Source organism: Onychostruthus taczanowskii, unplaced genomic scaffold (assembly GCF_017590055.1).
Source record: "Onychostruthus taczanowskii isolate IOZ18803 unplaced genomic scaffold, ASM1759005v1 scaffold21, whole genome shotgun sequence".
NCBI lineage: Eukaryota > Metazoa > Chordata > Aves > Passeriformes > Passeridae > Onychostruthus > Onychostruthus taczanowskii.
The window spans coordinates 8,846,369-8,870,819 of NW_024499351.1; the positions used below are offsets into that span (position 1 = coordinate 8,846,369).

The 24,451-nt window shown below is 38.8% G+C and overlaps 1 protein-coding gene across 1 annotated transcript in view; it reads left to right on the plus strand.

Annotated features, from left to right (window-relative positions):
• The window catches only part of AHCTF1 (AT-hook containing transcription factor 1), a 36,441-nt gene extending 12,952 nt beyond the window's left edge, over positions 1–23,489 (plus strand). The window contains exons 8-32 of the mRNA XM_041404496.1: positions 3,477–3,627; positions 4,338–4,470; positions 4,557–4,696; positions 5,843–5,983; positions 6,742–6,846; positions 6,967–7,060; positions 7,354–7,477; positions 7,583–7,639; positions 8,692–8,838; positions 9,583–9,770; positions 9,945–10,089; positions 10,186–10,317; positions 10,846–10,993; positions 11,081–11,231; positions 11,779–11,886; positions 12,364–12,559; positions 13,427–13,621; positions 14,825–15,254; positions 15,775–15,874; positions 16,799–16,905; positions 18,084–18,244; positions 19,273–21,064; positions 21,839–21,972; positions 22,421–22,527; positions 23,028–23,489. Of these exons, the coding sequence (XP_041260430.1) occupies positions 3,477–3,627; positions 4,338–4,470; positions 4,557–4,696; positions 5,843–5,983; positions 6,742–6,846; positions 6,967–7,060; positions 7,354–7,477; positions 7,583–7,639; positions 8,692–8,838; positions 9,583–9,770; positions 9,945–10,089; positions 10,186–10,317; positions 10,846–10,993; positions 11,081–11,231; positions 11,779–11,886; positions 12,364–12,559; positions 13,427–13,621; positions 14,825–15,254; positions 15,775–15,874; positions 16,799–16,905; positions 18,084–18,244; positions 19,273–21,064; positions 21,839–21,972; positions 22,421–22,527; positions 23,028–23,214 (5,373 nt within the window). The 3' untranslated portion in view covers positions 23,215–23,489. The remainder of the gene's footprint in view (positions 1–3,476; positions 3,628–4,337; positions 4,471–4,556; positions 4,697–5,842; positions 5,984–6,741; positions 6,847–6,966; positions 7,061–7,353; positions 7,478–7,582; positions 7,640–8,691; positions 8,839–9,582; positions 9,771–9,944; positions 10,090–10,185; positions 10,318–10,845; positions 10,994–11,080; positions 11,232–11,778; positions 11,887–12,363; positions 12,560–13,426; positions 13,622–14,824; positions 15,255–15,774; positions 15,875–16,798; positions 16,906–18,083; positions 18,245–19,272; positions 21,065–21,838; positions 21,973–22,420; positions 22,528–23,027) is intronic.
• Positions 23,490–24,451: the final 962 nt, after the last annotated feature.

The window sequence follows — 24,451 nt, forward strand, 5'->3', positions numbered from 1 at the left end:
CATCATTCTATGCCTGGAGGTAGACTTTCCCACAACTCTCTGGCTTGGTCCTTCCAACCAATTCCTTATCCACTGAGTAGTCCACCCCTCAAATCTTCCTGTCTTCAATTTAGAGATAGTGATATCGTGAGGGATTGTGTCAAAGACCTTGTAGAAGTCTAGGTAAATGACCTTGGTCACTTTTCCCTCGTCAGGTGTTTCAGTCACTCCATTGTAGAAGATGACCAGATTGGTCAGACCCACTCTGTCCATGCTGAAGCCATACAATTTTTTACTTCAGTGTAATGAGTTCCACCTAGATTCATCTGCAAGGAGCCCTTACACATCTGATTCCTGAAGAGGAAATGGCTGTTAGAAATGAAATTACTCATTTAAACATCACATGAATGGCATGTAGTAGGAGAAGACAAGGCTTTGAGTAGCTTTGTGTTACCAAACTGTAGATTTGAGGAAGCTTCTGTCTGTCTCCCTTTCTTACAATATGGTCATATCTTTTTCTTTATACATTTCTGATCTCTGTTTTATAATCTTGTTTTTCTCTTAAACTCTGTCAGCCTGACTTCAGATACACCTACCAAAATACCTACAATGTCTCTTCAGCATTGATTCTGAAACTCAGTAGCTGTAAAGATGATTCTTATTTTAAGTTTTGGATGGGTTGTCTCTGAAATCTACTCTTCAAGCCAGCAAAAGATGTACATACAATGTATAGTGGTATGATTTGGTCAGAAAGGTCTCCATAAATTTTTAGAACTGGTTCCAGAGATGCTATATTTTATCTGTTCTACACCAGAGATGGTGTAGAACAGATAAAATATAGAAGAGGTATTATTAGGTCTCAGATAATCTAACAGAGACAAGAGGCACCTCTGTAATGTTTAATTCTATTCAGCAGTATGCATGAAACTCTACCAAGATCTTTTTGATGGGAAAGTAATCTTAATTCACAGCAAGTCTTTCCTCCTATTTGACACTTGCCCTTGTATATTCTCAGTAGTACAAAACAAAATTGAGGTAATCCTTGGATTTGGTTCAAAGATTATTTTTTTATAGGGACTTTTGAGTTGTGAATTTTTTGAATGAGTTTGAATTTTATGCTTTTTTCCTTTTGTCTGTAGGAAAGGGCCTTCCTGCTTTGGAAGTGTTGCTTTTGAACAGATAAAGGTTAGGTGTTGGGAGGAGGTGGTGTTTCTTTAAAATACATCATCTGTCATGGTGATGAAGTAGAAATACCTTCAAGTGGTTCAACATGTCTGAATATGCATCTCATATCTTCCTGTGCAGTTTTTAAGTGACAAAAATATACAGTACTCTAGAGGAGCAGAACACCTCGTTTGCTTGTGGGTTTTTGGTGTTTGGTTTTCGGTTTTTTTAAGGATTTTCACTGCAGTTCACTCTGCATCTTGTATTGCTCTAAGCACTTTTACAGGTTGATAGGAGAAAGTTTCTTTAATCTTCTCAAGATTTGCTTTTGAATTTCAGTTTTGTTTTATCCTCTTAAATATCCTCTTTTGTTTTATCCTCTTAAAAGAAATTTTTAGCTATGTCTTAGCAGTGACAAGGACAATACCTTTTACTGTGTGCTGCATTGGGAAAAAACAGTTGTCTCTATTTCCCTCATGGCTACTACTTTTTTCCATCTGAACAATTTAATGTTAAAATGTGAGACCTTTAACTATTTGGCAGTTATTTGTCTTGGTTGTCTTTTCTGAAGATATGACAAATATCAGTTTATACCTCAGAGAGTTGAAATGTTTAATCAGTCTTTAAAAATGGATTTACTAGAAATTCCAGTTGACACTCTTAAAAAAAAAAAAGCACACAAAGTGATAAAAAATGTTACTGTGTTTGTGACCTGAAAAACCTGTGGTGTAGTTAAAGTAAGACTTGGACCCCTCTACAGACTATATGACCAGTAGTACATTCACAGGCACGTTGAAAGATTATAACAAGAACCAGTCTTAGAAGGCTGTTGAAGAGAGCTGAACATCTGCACCCTCTGAGGAGGAAAGACAGGTTCTTCAGTTGGCGTACAGATAAACCACTTAATCATGTACTTTCATGCTGAGACCTGATAGCATCTACTTCCAAAAAATCCCCACAAAACACTTCTTAATCCCTTTGCAAAGGATGCATCACGATAGGATCTGTGCTCACCAGTGGACACTGAAGTGTATTACTTCTAGTGGTCACAGATAGGTCAGTATGACATGATGGCTCTCTGCCTGCACGACTGAATCAAGCTTCTTGTCGGTCTTCAATGACATAAAATTTAAGAGTTGTTCCCATTTTCCAGGCCAAGCTTAAGTAGAAAAGGAGAAATTAGTCTACTGCTGCTCCTTGTTCACTGAGTAGTAGTCACAGGAGCTTAAAACACTAGTCTGCTTACATCAGTGCTGTACATCCCAGTAAGCAGACTTGAGGCTATGAAACAATGCATCTTTGACTTGATATTGTGGTAAAAGTCACAAATGGAACTTGTGCAACATGTGGCACTGTGTTTTTATAAACATGTGTCAGGCTTGAGTCTCCGTTGCCTTCAAGGCTGGTTTACATCTGCTCAGGTAAGAAAACTGAAAGATACGCTTCAATTAGACTTCCAAAGACCTCTTTTAGATGATCTCAGCAGCTGCTGTATCTTGCAGTTCAGTTCATGCTCCTGGAGCATTCCTTACCTTTGTTCTGCACAAGGCTTGAGTACAATCTCTGTGTTCATGGCAGAGTCTGACCAGTGTAACTCCTTTGAACACTGTCCTGTTTAACTGGTCTGGAACGTCATTTCTTAATATATACTGTGTGCTAGAGTTCCTAAACTTAGATTTGCTTGCCCCAGTGTGGAAAACTTAAAATATGCAGCTTGGGTTAGGAAGTTGTCTTTGGCAGGACCTATTTGGTATTACTTTCTCCTTCCCTTCTGCACTGAATTTATGTGGGAGTGGCTCTTCATATAGGAATGAAAGCTGAAATTTCTAGTAATTAAAATAAATGCTGGACAGGTTTGTGGAATTTTAGTGCTTTATCTTGTGGAACTGTCTTTTGGAATGGTGAAGTTCTTGTTCAGGACATCATCTCTGTTAAAACTGGTTTTAGTTATTAGTTATCCTAAAATGAAGATGAGGTTCTTTGCTTAGGCTTCATGTTAGTTTTTCAAAAAGAAGGGTTTGATTTTTCTTATCTGTCCTGCATATATCTGTTACTTCCAAAATTCCTTAATAAAATGGCATGAACTGTGCATGCTTCAGAGCAAAGTTTTGCTAAGGAGATGCTAATATTTGAAAATGTGCAAAGCCTTTTCAGCCAGTATCTGTTAAATTTTGACACTTCATTCTCTTGAATGTCAGATGTAGTTTTTATTTGCTATCAGAAATAAGTTCATTAGAAATAAACAATACAATATGCATGTTACATTCGCTATAAGCATTCTTTCTTAGTGGATCTAATTACCCTTTTTTTTTTTTTCTTCTTCCCCCGCCTAGGGTTTGGAATACTGTGATGAAAGGTACAGTTTAGATCTCAGTGGTGGAATCTTTCCCTTGAGAGGGCAGACCAGCAATACTAAATTACTCAGCTGTCAGACCATAGAAAAATTTCGCAACCATGCTGACAGAGAGGACGGCGTTAATGAAGGTTTGTTCTGATGTCCCTGCTTGGTTATTCTGAACTACATGGCTTGGAAATCTAAGCAATGAATGCTGGTCTGTACCCACGGTCTTAAAGTCTTAAATATTTATCTAACTGACCTTGTTGGGCTTACTAAAAAAACCTGTGTGCTTAAGTTATGTGAGGCTTCCTATCCCTCTGAACATCACTATTTAAGGGGAAAAGTAGTTTTTATTTTATGTTTGCTGGGATGCTAGAGGAGTATATGGGATCATCAGTATAAGGCTGGTCAGTCAGTTTGTTCTGCCAGTTGTCTGCATTGCACAGTAAGATCATTCTGTCTATTGCTTAGGAATGTTACCTGATTTTTTTTTTCCTGCTCAAACCTCTGGCTGCATCCATTTAGCGCCTGGTCACTAGTGGTGTTCCCAGGGCTCAGAACTGTAGCCAGTTCTATTTGATACCTTTTTTTGATTATCTGGATGAACACCTTGGTGAGCTAATAATTGTGTATTTGGTTTGTTTTGGAACCAATACAATTTGAACAAGAAAAAGAGACAGTATGATTAAAACCTATCAGATGGATGTTTGCTACTCTATATTGTTTTTATCATTCTTAATAAAGTGTTGTGTTTCATGAGTGAAATAACAGAATTAAGCCAAAATAGAAAGTGATATTTTGAAAACAGCAAATATCTCATTTTCTACAACAAGAAACAATGTCTTGTCTTTGACAGTAATCTCTCCTGACACCAGTGTATCAATCTTCAGTTGGCAAGTAAATACCTATGGTCAGGGAAAACCATCTACTTATTTGGGAGTGTTTGACATCAATCGCTGGTATCATGCTCAAATGCCAGACTCACTGAGGTAGGTTAAGACCATGGTTTTTGATTGCAAGCTGCTCTGAGAGGCAGGTTTTGACATACAGTTAGCAGAAATAATAATATTCTTAGATCCAGTCTTCTGGCTGTGAACAGCCCTGAGAAGTTTGTCTTCAGTGACCTGTCTGTAAATTCCATGCCCGAGGTCCGCATGCGGAAGCATTCGGTCAGTGCTGGGCATGTGCATCAGGAAGTGCTAAACAGTTATAATGGTGCTCTCTACCTGACAGTTGCATCACCACTTCCCCTCATTTTCCCTTATCAGCAGGTTTTTCTGCACCCTGTCAAAACTGACCTTTACCTCTGTAGCCTTTGCCTTGAGCTGTGGTTGCTCGATTTCCTCCTCTTAGACTGCCCTCTTGCTGCAGCACCTGCATCACCTGTGTCTCTCAACACTGCTACATTCTGTCTGTCACCGCAGTGGCTTCACACCCCTCTCTCCGGAGTTTTTCATTTTCAGTGCAGCAAACTTTGTTTCCCATCTGAAGAGTTTCATTAAAGAAGGAGCCTTTGTGATGAACAGCCCATCTTTCTCCAGGCAGGGTCAAAGCTGAAGGGTTGGATGGTAATCATGGAGTGGAGCAGCAAGCGCTACAAAGGGGGAGAGCAATCTTCCCCCTGCCTTCATCTTCCTGTATATGGGATTCTTCACCAGACTGTGGAAATATGTCAGGAAAAATAACACTTCTGCATAATGTGGTAGCTAAAACAAATTTGGCTAGCAGACCCAGCCCCATAGAATGCTTATTTTACAAGCCTGATGTAGGCTTTTACATTCTGATTAGATTTTCTGATGTCAGCTCTGCTGGGAAATTACGTGGGAAAGCAAGAAATTTTATGATGACCTTTGCTGAATTGTGACTATATTCAGAGACTGCTTCAAGCAGGGATTGCTTTGGAACACTAGAAAGAAAAAATTCGGAATTAGGGTCAAATAACTTGGAATTTTGTTTGGTACCCTTAGTAGAATTTGGCATGTTTCCTTGTCTGAAATGCATTGTCAGAAGATGATGGAAATATCCTGTATGTCTTCTAATATGTAGAAATCGCTGTTACATGTCACGATTTTACTTAGAATGCAAACTTTTAAAATTGGTTAAAAAAAAAATAGAGGAAAGAAAAATTTGTTGCAGGTTCTTTTCACCTGAAAGAAATGTCTGAGCTTGAACAAGCTGCTACATTCTTTTCCATGTCTGTGCATGCCTGTGCATTGTAAAGGATCTTCTTCACTGATCTGCCAGTGTATGCTGCTGGTTCTTTAAGTGGTTCTTTATGTCTCTTGTGGTTGTTGAAGTGTTTAAGTGTGGAAGTGTGCAGTTGCTCTGCTGAGTGATGATTTACTATTTCTCCTTGACCAGGTGTTCCGCTGTTTGACGGCTCCTGCAACTTCATTGACCCACAGACATTACAGTCCCTTCAGCACTGCCAGCTGCTGCTGAGCAACCTCAGCACAGTCCTGAACTGTTTCCTAACAGAAGCCCGAGAGCTGACTGAGAAAGGTTGGTGAGAGCACTGCTAGGCCTTTGGTCTGATTGTTAGGATTTGGCAGCGTGCTTGGGTTGTAAGAGGAGCTGTTGTTGTTTTGGATGGTTGAGTTGAGCTGGGAGGAGAGGCTTAAATCTGAGAAGCTGGGACTTTGATTTAAGCTGCTTTGAGTTCAGGGGAGCAGCTTCTTGTGGAGTTCATGAGACTGGGTAGGGGAGGCTGCACTGGTTCAGCACTGAGCTGAGTGAGAACCTGGGCAGCATTTACAGTACCCGAGTGTGGTAATGCTGAGAAGTGTTCCTAAGTGTTAGCTAGCAATTGATAGTTGTGTGCAGATTGCTGGGAAATACAATGGAAGCTGAAATGTGTAACGTGTAAGGGAAGTTCCTTGAGTTCTTTTGGCTTCTGATTTTATAAATTGTTGTTGGCATATTGAGGGAAAAAGAGGACTATAATTTCTTTTGCTAAACTAAAAATCTCTGCTACATGACAAAAACCAGTCTTCTTCCTTCCTTCCTTCCTTATCTAATAGATAAGGCTTTATTTTTCAATTTTAATCTTTAGTGATTCCGTTTCTTTGTAGTGATGGGTTTTTGTTTTGAGGGCAAACAGTGGTTTTTTTCCTTCAACTTCATAATTGATCCAGAAGGACAACTAAAAGTAAGAAGAGTTCCACCGTGGTGTTTTATACTTTGTGTTTGTGCTGCTGATGGGAGATTTGTAAAAGGGGGAGGAATTGCAATATCCAAATCATCTTGTGTCTTTTTTTCAGGTTTTACAGACTTGACAAATAAGCAGATGGTAACCAGCCTCATTTCTTTGTATGCACAAGTGGTGATCTGGTTTTGTCGGTCCAGTCTTCTTCCCGAGGGTTTAGGTAAGCGGAACCTGTAGTAGCAAAACTTGAGGTTGTGTGATTCCTGTCTGTCTAGACCAAAGTTTTAGTTGAAAAATGTGGTCTTACTTCTTAACTTGCTTTTACTTTTATTACCTGTAGATGATCACATGCATTTGTCCAGACCTTTCTACAATTACCCTTTGATTCAGAGCTACTATACGGGTCACCGAGAGAAACTCGAGCGCTTATCAAGGTAAGGCTCAGAGGAATTCTCTAGAAAGCTGCCACTGTTAGACTGTGTGAGAGTGGTTATTTTTGCAGTTAAAACCCTTTGTCTGCCTTCCTTGGCATTACACATAACAGAGCAAGAAAGCAAGCCTGGAACCCAAAATGCAGCTCTTCTCTTGGGTTTGTGCTTTGGACTCCTTAATTAAGAAGTTCATTGTGAGCTAAGGACCATCATTCCTCTGACTCCAAAATCTGTGACACTGACAGGCTGGAATGAATGTTTTACACTGTGCAAGCCCTTGCTCCCTTTTGTTGCAGAGGCAAATGGGATTCTGATTGCTTGATGATTGATGGAATGGTTTCCCAGTTGGGAGAGGAAGTGGAGAAGTTGTGGCAGAGGGATGAAGGCGGCACTGGGAAATACCCACCTGTTAGTTTACATGTGAGTGTTCTGTTCACTGCAAACCCCAGCAGCAGCAGCAGTCCCCTAAAGCCATTGATTGCGAAAGACAGGAGCATTAGAAAACCTTTTAATCTTTCATTTCAGGCACTGCTGGATCTCTATTTGCTAGAAAGCATTGATGAAAGCGACAAACATGCAATTGTATCCTTTCCAGAATCTGTTATCTCTCCTTCAGTCTGTGCACATAAATGTTCTTACATGTTTGTCACCTGTGTGATTTTTTTGCAGATTCTTTTCTGATACAAGAAAACAGGTTCCCTAAAATATTCAAGATAAAAACCTTGCTTAGTTTCTCTTAAAATGTAATAATTTTTAAGTTTTAAAGCACACCATTCTGTGGCAAAGGACTGTGTGTTAGAAAAGTGCCTAAAATGTGCTGCTTCAGAACAAAAGAGTTTGTAACAGTGGTTTCCAGTTGCTGATTTTTGCCAAAATCATTTGTTTCCCAGCCCAGTTAACAGTGTTTGCTCTTTTTTTGTGTAAAAAGTATAAGCACACAGAATAATAAAGGGGGGTTTGAGAACAGTCATTGGTCTGAAGCCTGATTTTTAAGCTGCTGGAACATGCAGACTTGCCTTTCTTGGCTAAACCGGGAAGGGAGCCTGGAGAGCAAAGGGTTAAAAATGGTTGTAGTCCCAAGCTGCTTTACTCAGACACGTCCCTAGCATGGGATGTCAGAAAGGGAGGATGACACTTTGAGTGAGGGTTCCACATGCAGTTTGAACTCAGTTTCAGTCAGGCAGTGCTAAGTTGCATTGTAAAGGCACCATAATTTGTGTTGGTCTTGTGAAGACAGGAAATGAGGAGGATAAAACAGCTGTAGAGCTTGTTTTCTTTAATAATTAAGCATTGGATGTGGAAGTGTGTTGAGTGTCCAGCTGGTAGCTTCAGTGATGGAAGCAGAAGCCTGAGTTTATAACAGCCTGAGTATATAAACACCCAATAGCTGCCTTTTTGATTGCCTTCCAGAAATCCACAAGTGTTTCTTTCTGGAAGTATATTCAGGATACAGTTCTGTGATTAGGACCTGACTGTTGATATAATGGGTTGTAATAGCTTAAAATGGCAAGATCAGTACCTTGGGATGTTCTGCTTTCTACTATTTTCATATTCTTATTTCAATGTTTTGCCAAATGTAATGTGATACAAGTTTTTATCTTAGCAATTTATTCACCTTAATTAGATATTCTCAGACAATTTACTTGCTGCTGGATATTATGCATTCCTTTCCAAATAAAACAGAGACTTCTATTGACTCCTTTCCAACTGCCTTTGCTATCCCTTGGGGTCTTGTTAAGCTGATTCAAGGGTTTTGGCTCCTAGATCACAATGATTATGAAGTAAGTATGAAACAGTTGAGTTAGACACATACTGCACTGCTAAACTGCAATCAGTGAAATTATTTTTTAAATTGTTACTTAGGTATAATGAGCTATTGAAGCATTGGAAACTTTTTTGTAACACTGGTCTGACATCTTCAGCAACAAGTTATGATTTGAAATTTTGCTTTAACTACTTTGAGAGGAAATTTATTAAAACAATGGAGTAATCAGCTTTAATAATGCTTAATAATTGAATTTTCAAAGCTGTCTTCAGTTAGGTTTTTAGCAGACTGGTTGGGCACTGTTTCTAGAAGAGTGTTTTGATACTTGAATCATGGAAGCTGTGATGATAGCAGGAATATTTGAGACTAAAGACTGCAGGAGTGACATTTCAACCTAAGAACTATTCTTCCTCATACTGAATGTTGTTCTTTTCACTGTGTCAATACAACCAATTTTTTTATTGCCTAAGTTATCAAGTAATGTATTCATTAAAAGCAATGTCTGTACACAGGGTTTTGTAAACTTAGAAAGACCTGGATTGCTCATCCTAATACATTCACTTTGTTCTTGGTGGCTGACATTTTTTTCCCTGCAAATACTGAAGAATTTTTCCTGATATGTCCTGGATCAAGTATTTCGTTATTTAGATATCTAAGTAGGTCTAGCCCACGTCCAGCCTTGCTGCAGAAAGTTCTGACTTTTTGTTGCATGGGGGTGTGTGTGTATCCATGGTAATGAAGCTGCTCTCAACTTGTGCAGAATTCCCTGGCCCTGCTCTTCCATCCAGCTACAATCAAGACTGTGTCATGGCAACACATGAGGATAATTCAGTCCCTCATGTGCCAGGGAGAGCACAGGCGAGCCCTCAGGTACCTGCAGATGATGAAGCCGTCGATGTCCAGCAGCAGTGAAGTGCGGCTCTTCCTCACCGTGTTGTTGTCCAATAGGTAAGGAAATCTCCCACTGTTTTGGCATTCACATATTGGGAAATGTGGAGAACTGATGACACAAATGGGGCTCCCCTCCATTTCCTTTGAGCCTTGAATGAATACCATCACTGTGGGGCATCTTTTTGGCTTTGGCGTTCCCATTCCTTTCCATTTCCTAAACCTTAACTGCAGGTGCATGGTGGAGGCTTGGGGTCTGTTGCAGCAGCACACCACGAAGTTAAACATAGAAGAGCTGCTCAAGCACATGTATGAAATCTGTCAGGAGATGGGGCTGATGGAGGATTTGCTGAAGCTGCCCTTCACAGAAACAGAAAAAGTGAGTTTGGAGAAGTAACAAAAAAATCTTAATGGCCTCTTTGGCGAGAGAGAGGCAGAATGGTAACCAATGTTTGAAACATGTTATTTCTCACAGGAGTGTTTGGAGAAGTTTTTGCAGACCAAATCTGGTGTTCAGAATCATGAATTCCTCCTAATCCACCATCTGCAGCGTGCCAACTACATCCCAGCACTCCAGCTGAATCAGTCCATGAAGGCCAATCTGATGGTAAGGGTAGCAGTCCTGCTGAGTGAAATTATGAATTTAAACTTACAGACCATAGTTGATTCCAGTTTAAAAAGTTTGTTTGCATCTGAGGAATAAATATATATCTCGTCTTTTCATTCAGTTCCTCGGATCCTGCTGTTATGTGTGGTTTAGGTTATGGAAGGTGTTTGTGTTACTTGTTTCTGTGGAATGAAAAATATGTTGTATGTCATGTCTTGTATCTTGCTTTTACCTGAGAGCAGTCTAGATGTTTCACAGGTGAAATCTGCCTTACAGGTGTTAGTTCTGAGTTTTGGAGTTGTTTATGTTTGTGGGTTTTTTTACTAGTCTTTCTTGCACTTATCCAAAACTACCAGGTGAATTTGGTGCGTGCTCCTGGGTGGAACTTGCTGTGGTTGTGTGCAGTGGATTTGTTCTCCTTTGTCTGTAGAGCAAATTTAGGCCTTAGTTGGAAAGAGCAGAGACAGTTCTGTGCAGTGAACTTCTGGTGAATTGTTAACTTCTTGCTTTACACATGTCCTTTGTCAGAACGATCGTGATCCTCGCTTGAGGGAGAGAGCAGTTGCCAGAAATTCTCTGTTAGACCAATATGGCAAGATCCTTCCCACAGTTCAGAGGAAGCTGGCAGTAGAGAGAGCCAAGCCGTACCGTTTGCCTTCATCGGTCCTAAGAGAAGGTAATTTTAGAGAAGGGAAATAGGATGTGCAACCGGCCACCGCTTGGATTACACAAGGCTGATACTTTTCCATCTTGTGCTTTACAGTCCCAAGGCCAAAGCCATTATCAACAGCAACAAGGCAGGCTAATGCAGGAAATGTGCATACGAGAGCAACTTTCATCAGTAAAGTGTTGTCCAAAATTGGAGAAGTATGGTCAGGAAATGAGCAGAAAACAAATATCTCTCAGTATGATAGGTAAGCAGCCTTTTATAAAAGTTACTCTTAAGCTCTGTATTTGGAGAGGGAGGTGGAGAGGAGAGTGAGTTGTAGGGGGAGAGAAAGTGATTTTAGTTTGAATTGTGTTAGTTTTTTGGTGGGAAGGTGGACACGAATAAAGCTTTGTTTTGCCTTTCTACACATATATAACAGCTAACAATCATGTCCCCCTGTGTAGTGTTTGGAGAGTTTTTCTGCTATGATAATCTTCTCTATACAAATGCATGTATTTACATTATGGCAAATGAGTTTACAGTGTTTAAGAAGTTGAAACTCCAACTGTTTGTCACTACAATGCAGCTCTTGCTGTACTGTAGACTTTATAGACTCATTTGTGTGATCACATAGTAATCTTTTACCAGTCCTACTTGGTTATTTAAAAATAAGCAGAATTACTAACAGTGGGGAAGAGGCTTATAATTGTGAGGTGACTGTCCTACATAAGATGTAGTTAAATAAACTTTAATTCTGGTGTGACTGGACTTTGAGGGTTTGAAAATCAATTACGTTTTCATTTTCCTTCTAGTCCTAGAACTACAGAGCCTGTAGTCAGTACACATCCTCTCCGTGGTGCAGAGTGGCCTGATGCATTTCTTGGGACACCTATTACAAAACTTTCTCAAAAGTGTTCAAGGTATAGTAGATCTACAGACTTTGTATTTCAAAATTGTATTGTTTATCATGTATATACATGTGCATGTGTGTATGCTTTTTTGGTTTACCAAGGATTCTGTTGAATTTAGTTTTGTATCTCAAAGAAAAAGTCAACTTAGGGACAAAATTAGGTACACAATTTGAAATCGTCCCTGCATTGAAATGTAGATGAGTTTTCTCCACTGCTGAGAATTAGGTCACTTGTGCAGCATAAAATTGGGAATTCTTATGTCAGAGGCAGGGATTTAGGAAATTAGGTATGAAATGTAAAGAAGTAATGAAAAAAATGCCCCAAAGTGCCTGTCAGTTTTTTGTGGGACTGATAGATCACCCCCTGCAGTCAGGTTGTATTTCTTGTTCATCCAGTGTTTTTGTTCTGCATCATCTGAGATGATCACAGCATGATTTTTTTCATTTATTTACTCGTGTTCCTAGTTTAAAATGAGTATTTTAACAGGTTGCTGGATTTGGTGGTTCGTCCTGTTCCTTCCCGCTCTGTGGCACCGGATGAGAGCTGGCAGTCCCCGTGCAGAGCTTCTACGTCTTTTGTGGCATCCAGCCCCCTGAGATCAAATAGACATCGCTCCAGCTCCCAAAACAATCTGCCAAGAGCATCAGAGTTGAATTTATTGGAAACTCCTCGTGTGGTCAAGGTTTGTATTTTATGAAGTCAGTAGCAACCAACCAAATGAAGAACGTCTGAGGTTCGTTTTAAGTGAAATCACCAAGATATTTAGTAGAAGTCCTCCTGGATTGAAATTTTCAGTATGCATGTGGTTATTACATACACAGCCCTTTTGGAAGCAGTAAGTTGGGAAAAGTCTTAAGGCAGGAAACTTTAATTCTCAGCTGATTGCAGTAGACAGCATGTCCCATAGCTTTGTGAACTAAATTTGTTTTTATTGTATGGAATAATTGCATCTTTTCACCTTCTTGTGAAGTACCATCCATACAAATGAACTAGCTTCATCCTCCTCTTTTGAACCCTTTCAATACCGTAAAATAATCTGAGATAAAAACATCTGAATGCTTCTACATAAAGATGTGTAGGTATTTCTGCAGCAGTGTCACTTCCTATTGTGTGCAGCTGATTAATTAATGAAAAAAGTTGTTGTCTATTTCTTTGCAGAAGGGCTGTCAGATGCAGTGACTGAAAACGCTATTGTGCAGAGTGAAGTTGTGTGCCGTTATAAGAGCAGTGTAGGAATTGCAAAAATTAGTGGGATAAGAGATAACCTTGCAGAAAACAAGATGTCATATCCTTGCTTCCTGAAGAAGTAGTTTTTTAAATTAACTTTTATTTTGTTGGCATTACAAAGACAAACAAAGGGAAATACAAAAAGCATGCCTTTTTGTCTTTAAAATGCTGGTATGTTTGGAAGAACAGTGCAGAGGAAAAACTTTGTTGCTATAAACCCAGTTCATAATTTAGGGTAATTAAATTTTTGTAATTTAAGCACAGTCTTCTGTTTTGAGGATTTACCTGGTGCTAAATTAAGTGTTTTTATTTCTTTTCTTAGAGAGCTAAAGTTTTGGCCACATCTTCCGGTTTTCCTGGGTTTACTCCTCAGTCTATTCTCAGGTCCAGCCTTCGCACTACACCCCTAGCAACTCCCTCTGCATCCCCAGGACGATCAGTTACTCCTCCTCTACGAGCAAAGGAACCTAGAATTTCTTTCAGGGAAGAGAGCTCACAAGCAAAGTGGACAGTTGGGGTAAGCTGGACTGCAGTTAGTGAATTTTGCAGATAATGCTGTGATTTAATTTAGACTTCTGTTTGCCAAAACTTCTTATACTGAGAATCTGGATTGCAAATCAGATTGGCAGAATTTGGTAAAAAAAAAAAAAAAAGATTGTTTTGTGCTAGACATTTTGTAACATCATGTTCTTGCAGGAACATATTCATAATAAGCATCAAGGGACCATGGTGGGTTTTACTCAGATGTTCAGAATGTTAGTTCACCTTTCAGCTGTACCTTTTCAAATGGTACTGTTGCAGGAAGGTAAGGAATATAGATGGAGCCTCTTGTTTGGATTTGTTAAATTTTGTAAATTGAACATCTGGGAAAGTAACAGAAGTCATAAAGATGCACTGACTCTCAACCTGTCGTTTTGCAACCTTGGATTTACTTAAATGTTGGTAAAAAGAGACCCGTGATGAAGAGAACCTGCAGTGTTTTGTTTTCTCAGGCCTGAAGTTCTCAGGTTTGCTTCTTGCCTTGCACCAGGGATATAGCATCCATGTAGTTTTCAAATGCACTGGGTCCATCTGACCAGCTGAGGTCCCTTCTGCTCCTGCAGCTGTACAGTAGCTGGGTTCTGTGGTTCAGCCCATCAGCCAGTTGCCAGCATAATGTACCCAAATGAGTGGCACACCAGAGGCATGTGCTGCTATCCCATGTGTGAGTAGCTGGTGCGTGTTTACAATGAGCTACTCAATTGTAACAAGATGTACTCTCTCCTGCATGAAATTCTTACTAGTATTGGCACTATGGCCAGATTAATTTGCTTGTTCCATGCCACAGGCATAGCTGAACACCAGCATATTTTAGTAGTGCATATGTGTTTCTTGAACGGGCAACCATAAAGTAGAGAAATCTTGAGTTAGGGTTTTACTAGGCAAAGCTTTGTCTTTCCAAAAACACACAAGTAAATCCAGTGAAGAGCCTTGAAATGACATTGAGCAAGACTGATTTAATCCTAATTCTTTAATGTCATGGAAACTCAATAAGCAGTCTAAAGTGTAATTAATTTTTTCACTCAGCCTTAAATCTAAGATAATGCTAGAATGAGAATTAATTTTTCATTGCCTCACTAAGGGGACATGTGGAACTTAAAAATGTCAGTATTTGTTGGATTTTTTTGTTTTGCTTTGACAACAAGCAGGCTCATGTTGCCGATCTGAACCTTTATTTTAGGTGACAGAAGACAATAAGGCACTATTTGGAGCTTCATCTGAGCATCATCATGGCTTGGTAGAGGATGCTTGGTCTGAAAGTAGAGCGAAACCAACTCTGTTTACTCTGAGCGATCTTGGGGATGGTCATGCTGAATTGCAGGAATCTTCGGAAAGCATACCTGCAGATGATTTGGAGAAAATGGATGTCAGCAAGGAAAATAGTAACTTCTCTGTCAGATCAGACCAGACTACTTTGGAGTATCATGATGCAAAATCACCTCGTGATTTTGAAGATGATGTCATCTTTATAGCTGCTAAACCAGCTAATTCTTCCACTGAAGAAACTGTTGACGTTCAGGAATTGGAGAAGGAGGAAGAAAGTGAAATGGTTGAAGATAAACCTTTCCAGATGAAACAACCAGATCCTTCAGGACAAAGAAAAGAAGCAGGTATGTTTCATGCTGTGATAATTTAAGTTCCTGAATTTTTTAAATATCGTCAAAAGATTGAATTCCTGAAGAGTGCAGTATTTAATGATGAGTTTTCACAAGTGCTCTAAGCTTTTAAAATTACCTCTATATTTTAAGTCCTTTTTTAGGTATCCTGGACCTTATAAATGTATACTTTCCTTGGCTGACATTTTTTTGTGTAGTTGCAGCTGAAAGGCAGCAGTGTGGAAGTTTTGAAAGAAATACACATTAAAACTTTGACTTCTGGTTATGTTTTAGGAGTACTTCTATAATTTGCAGTAATTTTTACATTTTTTGACTGAAATGATGCATCAGGTTTCTTGTTCTACTGGAAAGAAGAACACAGGCCATCTGTGCACTTGAAGTCTTGGTAGCGTTATTTTGTTAAGTCCCTATCCTCGGTGAAATGCATAAAGGATCACTTTAAACTATATAAGCAGTTGAAAAGAAGTGATAATTGAGTGCAACAGGGAAGTCATCCATCTCTTCATTTTTGTAGGATTTGTGGAAGAATCAAATGCTGGATATCATACCCTTCCTGAGTATAAGTCGGTGTTTAAAGCTGCTGAGGCTGCAACTTCTGGGACTGGAAATGAAGGGTGAGCTTATGAAGTAGATACATCTTTGGGTTCACACAACATATAGCTGCTGGCTTTTCTGTGTTTGAAAACTGATTTTGACCTGGGATTAGTTCTTTACTGTGTTCTTATTTGTAAGGGCTTGTCTATTTCATTCTGTCTGTGACCAAAAGAAATCTGGCATGAATGCAATGCATATTGTCTAGCTGTCAATTTGAGCCTTTTTTCTCAAATTATTGCAGACCATAAAGTATGATGATAAAGAGTTCATTCAACAGTCCCATAGAGACCTAGTGAGAGTTACTAAGCAGATACTGTGAACATAAGTTTTTTGGAGATTTTTTTTCTGAGAATTATGTAGTTAAAAATGAATCCTGAGATTTCTGTAACTTCAGTGGGTTTATTTTGGAGTTTGAATGCTTTCTGCCAGTATTTTTTACATGTAATTTCTGTTTTCTGTGTGTGCTCACTAGCATCTATTTGTTTATGGGAAGGGAAGCCGTTTTCTCACCAGGTTCTTTAAAAGCTGCAACTGCTGAGTGATAAAGACAGAATGTCAGCAATGAGAAAACCCTTAGTTTCAAGTGGTAACTTTCACCTGTACAGACTTCTGTTCAGTTGGTTCTGAACCTCTTATTGTAGTTGCCCTCTTTCTACAGAAGATAAATAATACATTACTCTGTAATATACCTCTGTTATATTTTTATCCAGTGTTGGATAGTTGGAAAGAATGTTAAGTACTTTATTAGCTGCATAAAATGAGTTACAAAGTGAATTACCAATTTAGTCATAAATTGAATATGTTGATGGAGGAATTTCTGATTTTTCTTGTATTTTTGTAATTTGAAATTTGAAATTTGAAGATTGTATAGTGAGAAAGTAACTTCTAACACTCTTAAAGGTGTGTTTTCAAGCTTTATGATGAATTTCTCTCTTTTCATGAAGTGAAAAAACCTACCAGGAGTCTGAAATGACCTCTTCATCAGAAGAAAAAGCCATACTGGTTGCAACAAATCAACAGCTTGCTGAATCCCCGGAGGCAGACAGTGAATGTATGTTGGAAATGTTCTGTGTGGTAGGGTAGCAGAGCTCCTCAAGTGAAATGTGTAGTTTACCACACCACTGTAGGTGTCTCAGATTGAAATAGTAGTAGCATGTTACTGCTAACTTACATTAGACTGTAGAGAGAACACCCTCCTTAAAGAAAGTCCTTGGAGAAAGTGCATAGTGAATCTTTTAGTTCTTGATCAAAATATTGAGATGCTGGTAGAACTTAAAGTATTATAAGGAGAGATCAGTGTTTATCTTAATGTTGTACACCACTACCAATTTGTGTGCCATGGGATCTGCTGCTTGATTTACTATTTTAAAAGATGATGCATCCTCAGTTTTCAGACTGAAGCAACTGTCTACCAGTGTGCCTTTGCAGCCACATTTTCCTCTTTGTTTCCTCTCCATGGACTTGACTGATTTTCTCCTCCTTCTTCCTTGCTGTGGGGCTGCATCCTTTACCCAGTCTGCAGTTATCACAGTTTAAACCTAGTTGACAACTAAGCCCCACACAGCCACTCACTCATTTCCCCTGGGTAAATGGGGGAGAGAATCAGAGAGCTAAAGGTGAGAAAACTCATGGGTTGAGATAAAGACACCTTAATAGGGAAAGCAAAAGTCTTGCATGCAAGTCAGGCAAAACATTCACCACTTCCCATTGTCAAGCAGGTGTTCAGCCATCTCCAGGAAAGCAGGAAAATGGGTCATGGGAAGGAAGACAAACACCATAACTTCTAATGTCTCCTGATTCATCCTTCTTTCACCTGCCTTTTATGCTGAACATGATGCCATATTTTATGGGATGTCAGTTGGGATCAGCTGTCCTGGCTGTGTCCCCTCCCATCTCCTTGTGCACCCCCAGACCACTCACTACTGGCATGGTGTGAGAAGCAAGAAAGGCTTTGGCTCTGTATAGGTGCTACTCAGCAGTTACTAAAACATCCCTGTTATCAACACTGCCTTCAGCACAAATCCAGAACAGAGCAGTACCAGCTACTATGAAGAAAATTACTATCACAGCCAAAACCAACACAATAGTTTTAGCTTTTGGAGAAAGCCCAATATATGTGGCAGGATGGAGAACCATATTGTTGGCTCTTGCTAGCTCTGTGACTTCTTTTTGCTTAAACTTACATCATTTATATAAAGGTTAAGGTAAAATTACATAAATCTCTTCTAGCTGTGATAAGTATCCTTGACAGTGAGGATATGGTCAGTACTCCGTCTCAAAATCGCCTTGAGGGCAAGCGTGTGGATTTACCTGAAGAGTGTAACCCTGAAGCAGCTGAAGCTGAAGAAGTCCCTGTTTCTAACAATCCTCCAAAAACTGAGGAAATTAATGTAAGTAAACTATTTTCCCATTTTCTATGCAATAGAACAGTTTGCAAATTGAGGAGACAGACCTGTTGTACTGACAATTTGGAGACACTCAAAAATGTGTCTGTTTCTTGAGCTGCTTAACACAAGTTAAAAACTTTAGTGTTGTATGGGCAGATAAGTTTTTTTCTTCTGCATTCTCTGTTCCTATAACATGAATGGGACCTGTCAAGACTTAGACCTTTGAGAGCAAATAAAACCAAAATAAAAGCCTAAATTTTTTTTTAAACCAGCTAGGCATTCATTTGATTTACTTGAATTCAAACTTTATTTTACTTAAAAATTAGTTGTAATGTTAAAGAGAATAAGAAAGTTACAGGAGTGCAGCTTCTTTGTACTGGTAACCAGTTACCAAAGGACAAAAATATGTGGGAACCAAACTCAGAAGAGTGCTTAGGTGCTTATTTAGGTGCTTAGATCCTTTGTTCCTTCTTAAAACACAGAATTCCCACTAGCGAACTCATTTTGGTGTCAAGATATTTCTTGAAGAGATGGAAGCTCTATGTGTTATGTTATCTCATGCAGTCCAAGTGACTCCTCAAATTGCAGTGTTGAGTTGTTGGATGTGATGCCTGGCCAATGTAAATGCTACTGTCAGAACTATCATGACTGAAGCTTTAAGCATTGGGGACCAATTGCACTTATATACCCTATAAGAGGCAGTGGGGCACTCTGACTGTGGAGCAGTGCAGAGGACACTGCAATGTTATGGGCACTGCTGGCTGTGTACACACCTTGTGCTGGAAAACTGCTCCTGGTCATGGCAGTGGCAAATGGTCAATTCTGAACAGAAATATCAGAAATGGAGCATGTGAATTGCACACAGGGACTGCTCTGGTCCCTGTGCCTCAAATACATAAACTCTTAGCTGGTGTACAAAAGTGCATTGTTTCACATTCAGGGTGGTCTTAAGGGAACTGTCGTCAGTTTCATCTAGCTCAGTGTGAAGTTTGGTATTGAATAAAGTATTAACAGACATTTTTTAACTTTAGGTTATAGAAGATACTTCAGAACCAGCACCTGAAACATCACCATATAATGAGCTAGATCCATCAAGAGTTCTTCATTATAGCTATGAAAATATAGAGCAACAGTTTGCATGTGATTTGCCTGATAATAAAGATAGTGAATGTGATGCAGCTGAGGGAGATGGAGACCTTTTTCTCTCTCAGAATAATTTTACCTTAGTTTTGGAAGGAGAAGAAGGGGAAGCAGAGATGGGAGACCCTACATCAATAGATGCTTCTAAACCAGATGACACAACAACAGAAGAAAAGCCTCTGACCAATTTAGGGAATACTGAAAACCAGGAACATGTTACAAATTCAGTGTCGACTGTAACTGGCGATCAGGAATCTCAAAATATTGCAGAGTCACTCCCGTATGTGCCTGAACCTATTAAGGTTGCCATTGCTGAGAACTTACTGGATGTAATCAAGGACACGAGAAGTAAAGAATTTACATCTGAAGTTGTAGAGCAATCAATTCATGAAACCATAGGTAAAAAGGTAACTAGATTCCAGAAGGTAAAGGCTCCCTTAACACCTGTGTTAGAAGCAGTGGGAGAGGAAACCAGCAGGCATCATTATGGCACTGCTCCAAGAACCCGCACAAGGGGACAGCTGGGTAGAAGTCTGAGTGTTCTGTCAGCAGGCACTCAGCAGCTGCTGAAGACTGACAGCCCTGCTCTGCTCGGACTGTCTCCTCGGAGAAGTACCAGGCGAACAAAAGAAGCATCTGAGACTCCCAGGCTCCAAACAGAGGAAAATGCTCAAGAGGAGAAAATACCTGTGACACCTGTTACTCCTAGGAGAGGTAGGAAACCTAAACTGTCTAATTTAGAAAAAACAGAAAGCAGCCATTCTGATGGACAGACCTTGTCTGACAGTACACAGCCTGTTACTCCCAGAAGAGGGTTAAGGAGAGCAAAGGAAGCTGCATCTGAACTCCAAGAAGAGGCTAATGAGCAACCGCCTCTTGCTGAAGGCAGCATTATTGCTTCTTCTGATTCCAGAAGGACTAAAGGAGGAAAAAGTTCAGTTGGAAATCCAGAAACTGGCAAGACTGACACTGATCATAAAGTAAAACCAGCAGTCAGTCCCAGCAGAAGTGCAAGAAAATTGAAAAGCTTTAATTTACAGTTTACTGAAGATACTGTAAAGGATCAACAGGTGCAGCTTAGTGACCAACTCCTTTTACCTGTGCCAAGTAAAAGAGGCAGAAGAAGAAAGATTAGCTCATCAGAAGTTTCAGAAAATTCTGATCTTGATGTGTCTAAATCATCGCTTCCTCAAACAGAATTTAAACTTCCTGTCACGCCTAGAAGAAGTGCTAGGAAGGCAGCACAAAACCTCTTGGCAGACCCAGAGTCTACCTCTTCTCAGGAAGACACACATTCAGGTGTGAAAGTAGAAGCCCTTGGTACTCCTAAGAGAAAAACTAGGAGAGTGCCACAGGAGAACCCAGAAAAAGAGGATACTCATGAACAAGCTCCTGCAGAGCCAAATGAGGAACCAGCCACGCCCAGGACTGTGGTGAGGACAGGGCGTCGGGGCAGGAAGAGGAGATCAATGTCTGAGGAGACCTCCCAAGGACCTGGTGGCAGTCCTTTGCTGCTTGAAGACATAAACCCCTCAGGACCTGATCAGACATCAAGAGCTCTGACAGATCGTGTTACAAGAACCAGATCCCGCAGGACTGCCATCCAGCAGAAACTGTCTGTTGAGGAAAATGAGGCTTTCCTTTTCTCTCCTCCTCTCACAAAGCTCACAAAGAAATTTGAAGGTAGGCGCACTATGTTTATATGCAAAAGAGGGCATACCCTCTTCTTTAAACCACCAAAAACAAACTGTGAGGATGGCTTTAAGTATTGTAAAAAATGTAAGCATGCAAAAGAAAAAATTCACCAAGAGGCAGTTCATCTTTTGGCTGAAGTCTGTGTGACTGCCTGCTTAGTTCTGATAGAAATAGATTATGAAGCTGATCTAAGCTGTGAAATTAAATTTAAGCTGTATTTTTGTAAGGAACTTAATTTCTGTCAGATTTTGAAAACCAGAGATTATTTGTGAATATATGATTGCCACCCATTCCCCTCAATAGAAAAATAAAGGATGTGTGTTTCAAATTCTGTTCACTTTTCAAGTTCAGATGAGCTGCATCTTGCAACAAACTGTACAGCTGTTTAATTATGTGATTCTTTTTCATGAGTGCGTACTTTGTCAGTGAAATTACTGTACACAGGAGTCTTTTAATCAGAGTACATGATAAATTTTTTTGAGATGTGTAAGGACTGTTGATGCCTTTGGAGTATAATAACTTTGGTTATGTAAGTGCAGGTAAAATCATTACATTGGCTTAGTTTTGTGAAACTAACTTTATGGTAAAAGAATGAATTCCGAGAGGCAGTTACTAGGGGGGAAAATGCCTTTGCATGGAGTGTTTATAAAGCTGATTGGACCTTTATTTTGGGAAGCTATTGTGCTCTTGTCAGCTGTAATTCAATATTACTGTCCCTCATGTATAGTGTATGTGCATGCTAACAATGCATTGTCATTTTAGCTGGAAAAACAGACCATCCTGTGAAGTTTCAGGATTTAGACCCGGATTTGTCTTCTCAATTTGTCTTTTCACCTCCTCTTTTGAGGTCAAGGAGAAAAAATGTAGCTAGCATTTCCCGAATTGTGAAAGAAGCAGTAAGTAAAAACTCCAGTTGTCCCATGTTCTTGATTTTAATTCTGTACCATTTTTTGGGATCGTACTTTGCAATGCTTTGCCTTTTTCATTGGAAACATATTTAAAAAGATCTTGAAATGAATCAGCTAAAAATGTTATTGTTTTTCTTCATGAAAACTAGATACAAAAGTCAGTTTTGAATCTATGTAAATCAAGAATTGATAAATACTGTTTTGCCTTCAGCAAAAGGCACAGTGGCTCTCTTTAAACTTACTTGGTATGTTATCTTTTAATTTCAGAATTTCAACTTTTAGGATGGTAAAATAATTTGATGTGGAAGGTTTGTTTTTGAAAGCAAAGGGTACTTTTGGAAATAACTTTGACATGATTTTGTAATGAAAAACCATTATTATTCCATAGAAGTCTATGAACTTGTTCATGAATAACATTTTTGTTGTCCTAACATAGGAGCTTCCAGCTAAAGAAGAAGAGGATACCAAATCCATAGAGTCCGGAGGAAAGGAAAAATTGAAGAGAGGTAGAACTCCAAAATCAAAAATTAAGAAAGCAAGCAAGTATGAAATAAGTTTTGAACAGTTATTTCTTCATGTGATAGTGACTCAGCTGTTAAATACCCAACTACTTCTTCCACACTTGGCTATGTAGGTCTTCTCTCACTCCATCAGCCTGTCCAACTTGCTAGTTTAATAGGCACCTTTTCCCCATTTAAGAAGGTTTGGTTTGCTAATGGAAAAGGAAAAGGGAAAGAATAAAAAAGGGCAGGTGGATATTAATTGCAGTGGTGATATTGCAATGCTCTTACATTGTCTTATTCCACCTTATGAACTCAAACTCTTCCAGTTTAGCTTCTCAGACAAGGTGGGAGATGGCCAGACAATGAATAAAGGGAATGAAAGCAAAACAAACAGATTTATGTGCCTTTTCTACCTTAATTCTATGTACAAAGAAGCCCATGCATTTTTTTTAATTGATTTTGGAATTCCGTGTCATTTTTTTTCTGAATTAAATACTGTTAGTACTGAAAAATTGATTTGATGCCTGTCCTTCTTTTCAGAACCACAAAAGATTCTTGGTCACCTCCACCAGTCGAAATAAAATTCATCTCTCCTTTTGGAAGTCCAGTGGATGGAACAAAAACTAAAGAGAAAGAAACTACAGATGCAGCAGGGAAGACCCTAAGAAAGAACAAAAAAAGACTGTCTAATTTTCCAAAGCCAGTTGTGCGCCGGAAGATGCTGTAACTGTTTTTTTAAGTTTATAATGTACACCACTGTTTGTAAAGTCATCAAAATTGTGTGAATTAGTAAGAAGAAAAATCATCTAATTTGGAAGAGATAATTTATATAAATTATTGTAAAATTTCATTTAAAATGGTCTTCAGTAAGTAACTCCATATGGAGTGTGATTTCCTCAGTCAATGCAGTTTTCTATTTTATATTAAGACTTCATACATTTATATAATATGTAAATACAGCTTATTTTAGGAATGTTAAATAAAAATGTATACTTCACAATGTGCTTACTGTCTGATAGCTTTTTGAGGGAATATTGGGTTGAATGACCTGTATTGCTCAGAACTTTTAATGTTGATTTGTGGGAGTTACAGACTCTCAAAAGTGATTCCAAAAGCTTTTAAAAAGTTTGTTTAGAATTTCTGTAACAAGTAAACATTTTAAGCGTACTAGTTTTAATTTTAAAATTATGTTTGACCTTCTGGCACAAGTAATTGAACTTACAATACAAACTGGTAATTCCTTACATTCACGGTTAAGTTGTACTGTATTGAAGTCAGAATGTAAAATGTGTTTTAAGCTGTGCAATATTTTTTTTTTTTGTATTTGTCTTAAACTTTGGGAAAGCTGCTCTTTAGTTCATAAAACCAGATCACACCTCAGATGTGTCATTATTTCTAAAAATTTGTTGTTAGCAAAAATTTAACTGTGCAGATGGTGTGATGCTTACAATAGCATATCAGATTTAAAGGGATATTACCCAGATACTTTGAAATTTGAGCCAGAATTATTTTCGTAATATGACTGCTACTATAATTGAAATACGTACTGTCTGTAAACATGCTTTGCAGTATTTGAAACCTGCATATCACAGCACTGAAAACCTGATGGTAAAGCCTATATAAGAGTCTGAAAAAGGTACAAAATTGTACAGAAATCTTAGTTACAAACCGTATTTTTGAATAATTGTTTCATTAACAGTCTTGGGTTAAGGAGTATATGTCCCTATAAAGTTTCAATTTGTATAAATAAAGTCACAAACCTATTCTTTTAAAAGCAGACATGGAAGTACTATTTTGATGTGCAGTCTTTTAGACAATGGATTATTTTTCTGTATGTTAATTTATATATGGATGCAACTTTGAAGACTACAGAATGGTGGAACCTGATATTAAACTTTTCAATTAGTAAAAACTACTACAGTTATTTAAGACATAAGTTATTTATTAAAAGCTTGTACATAGTG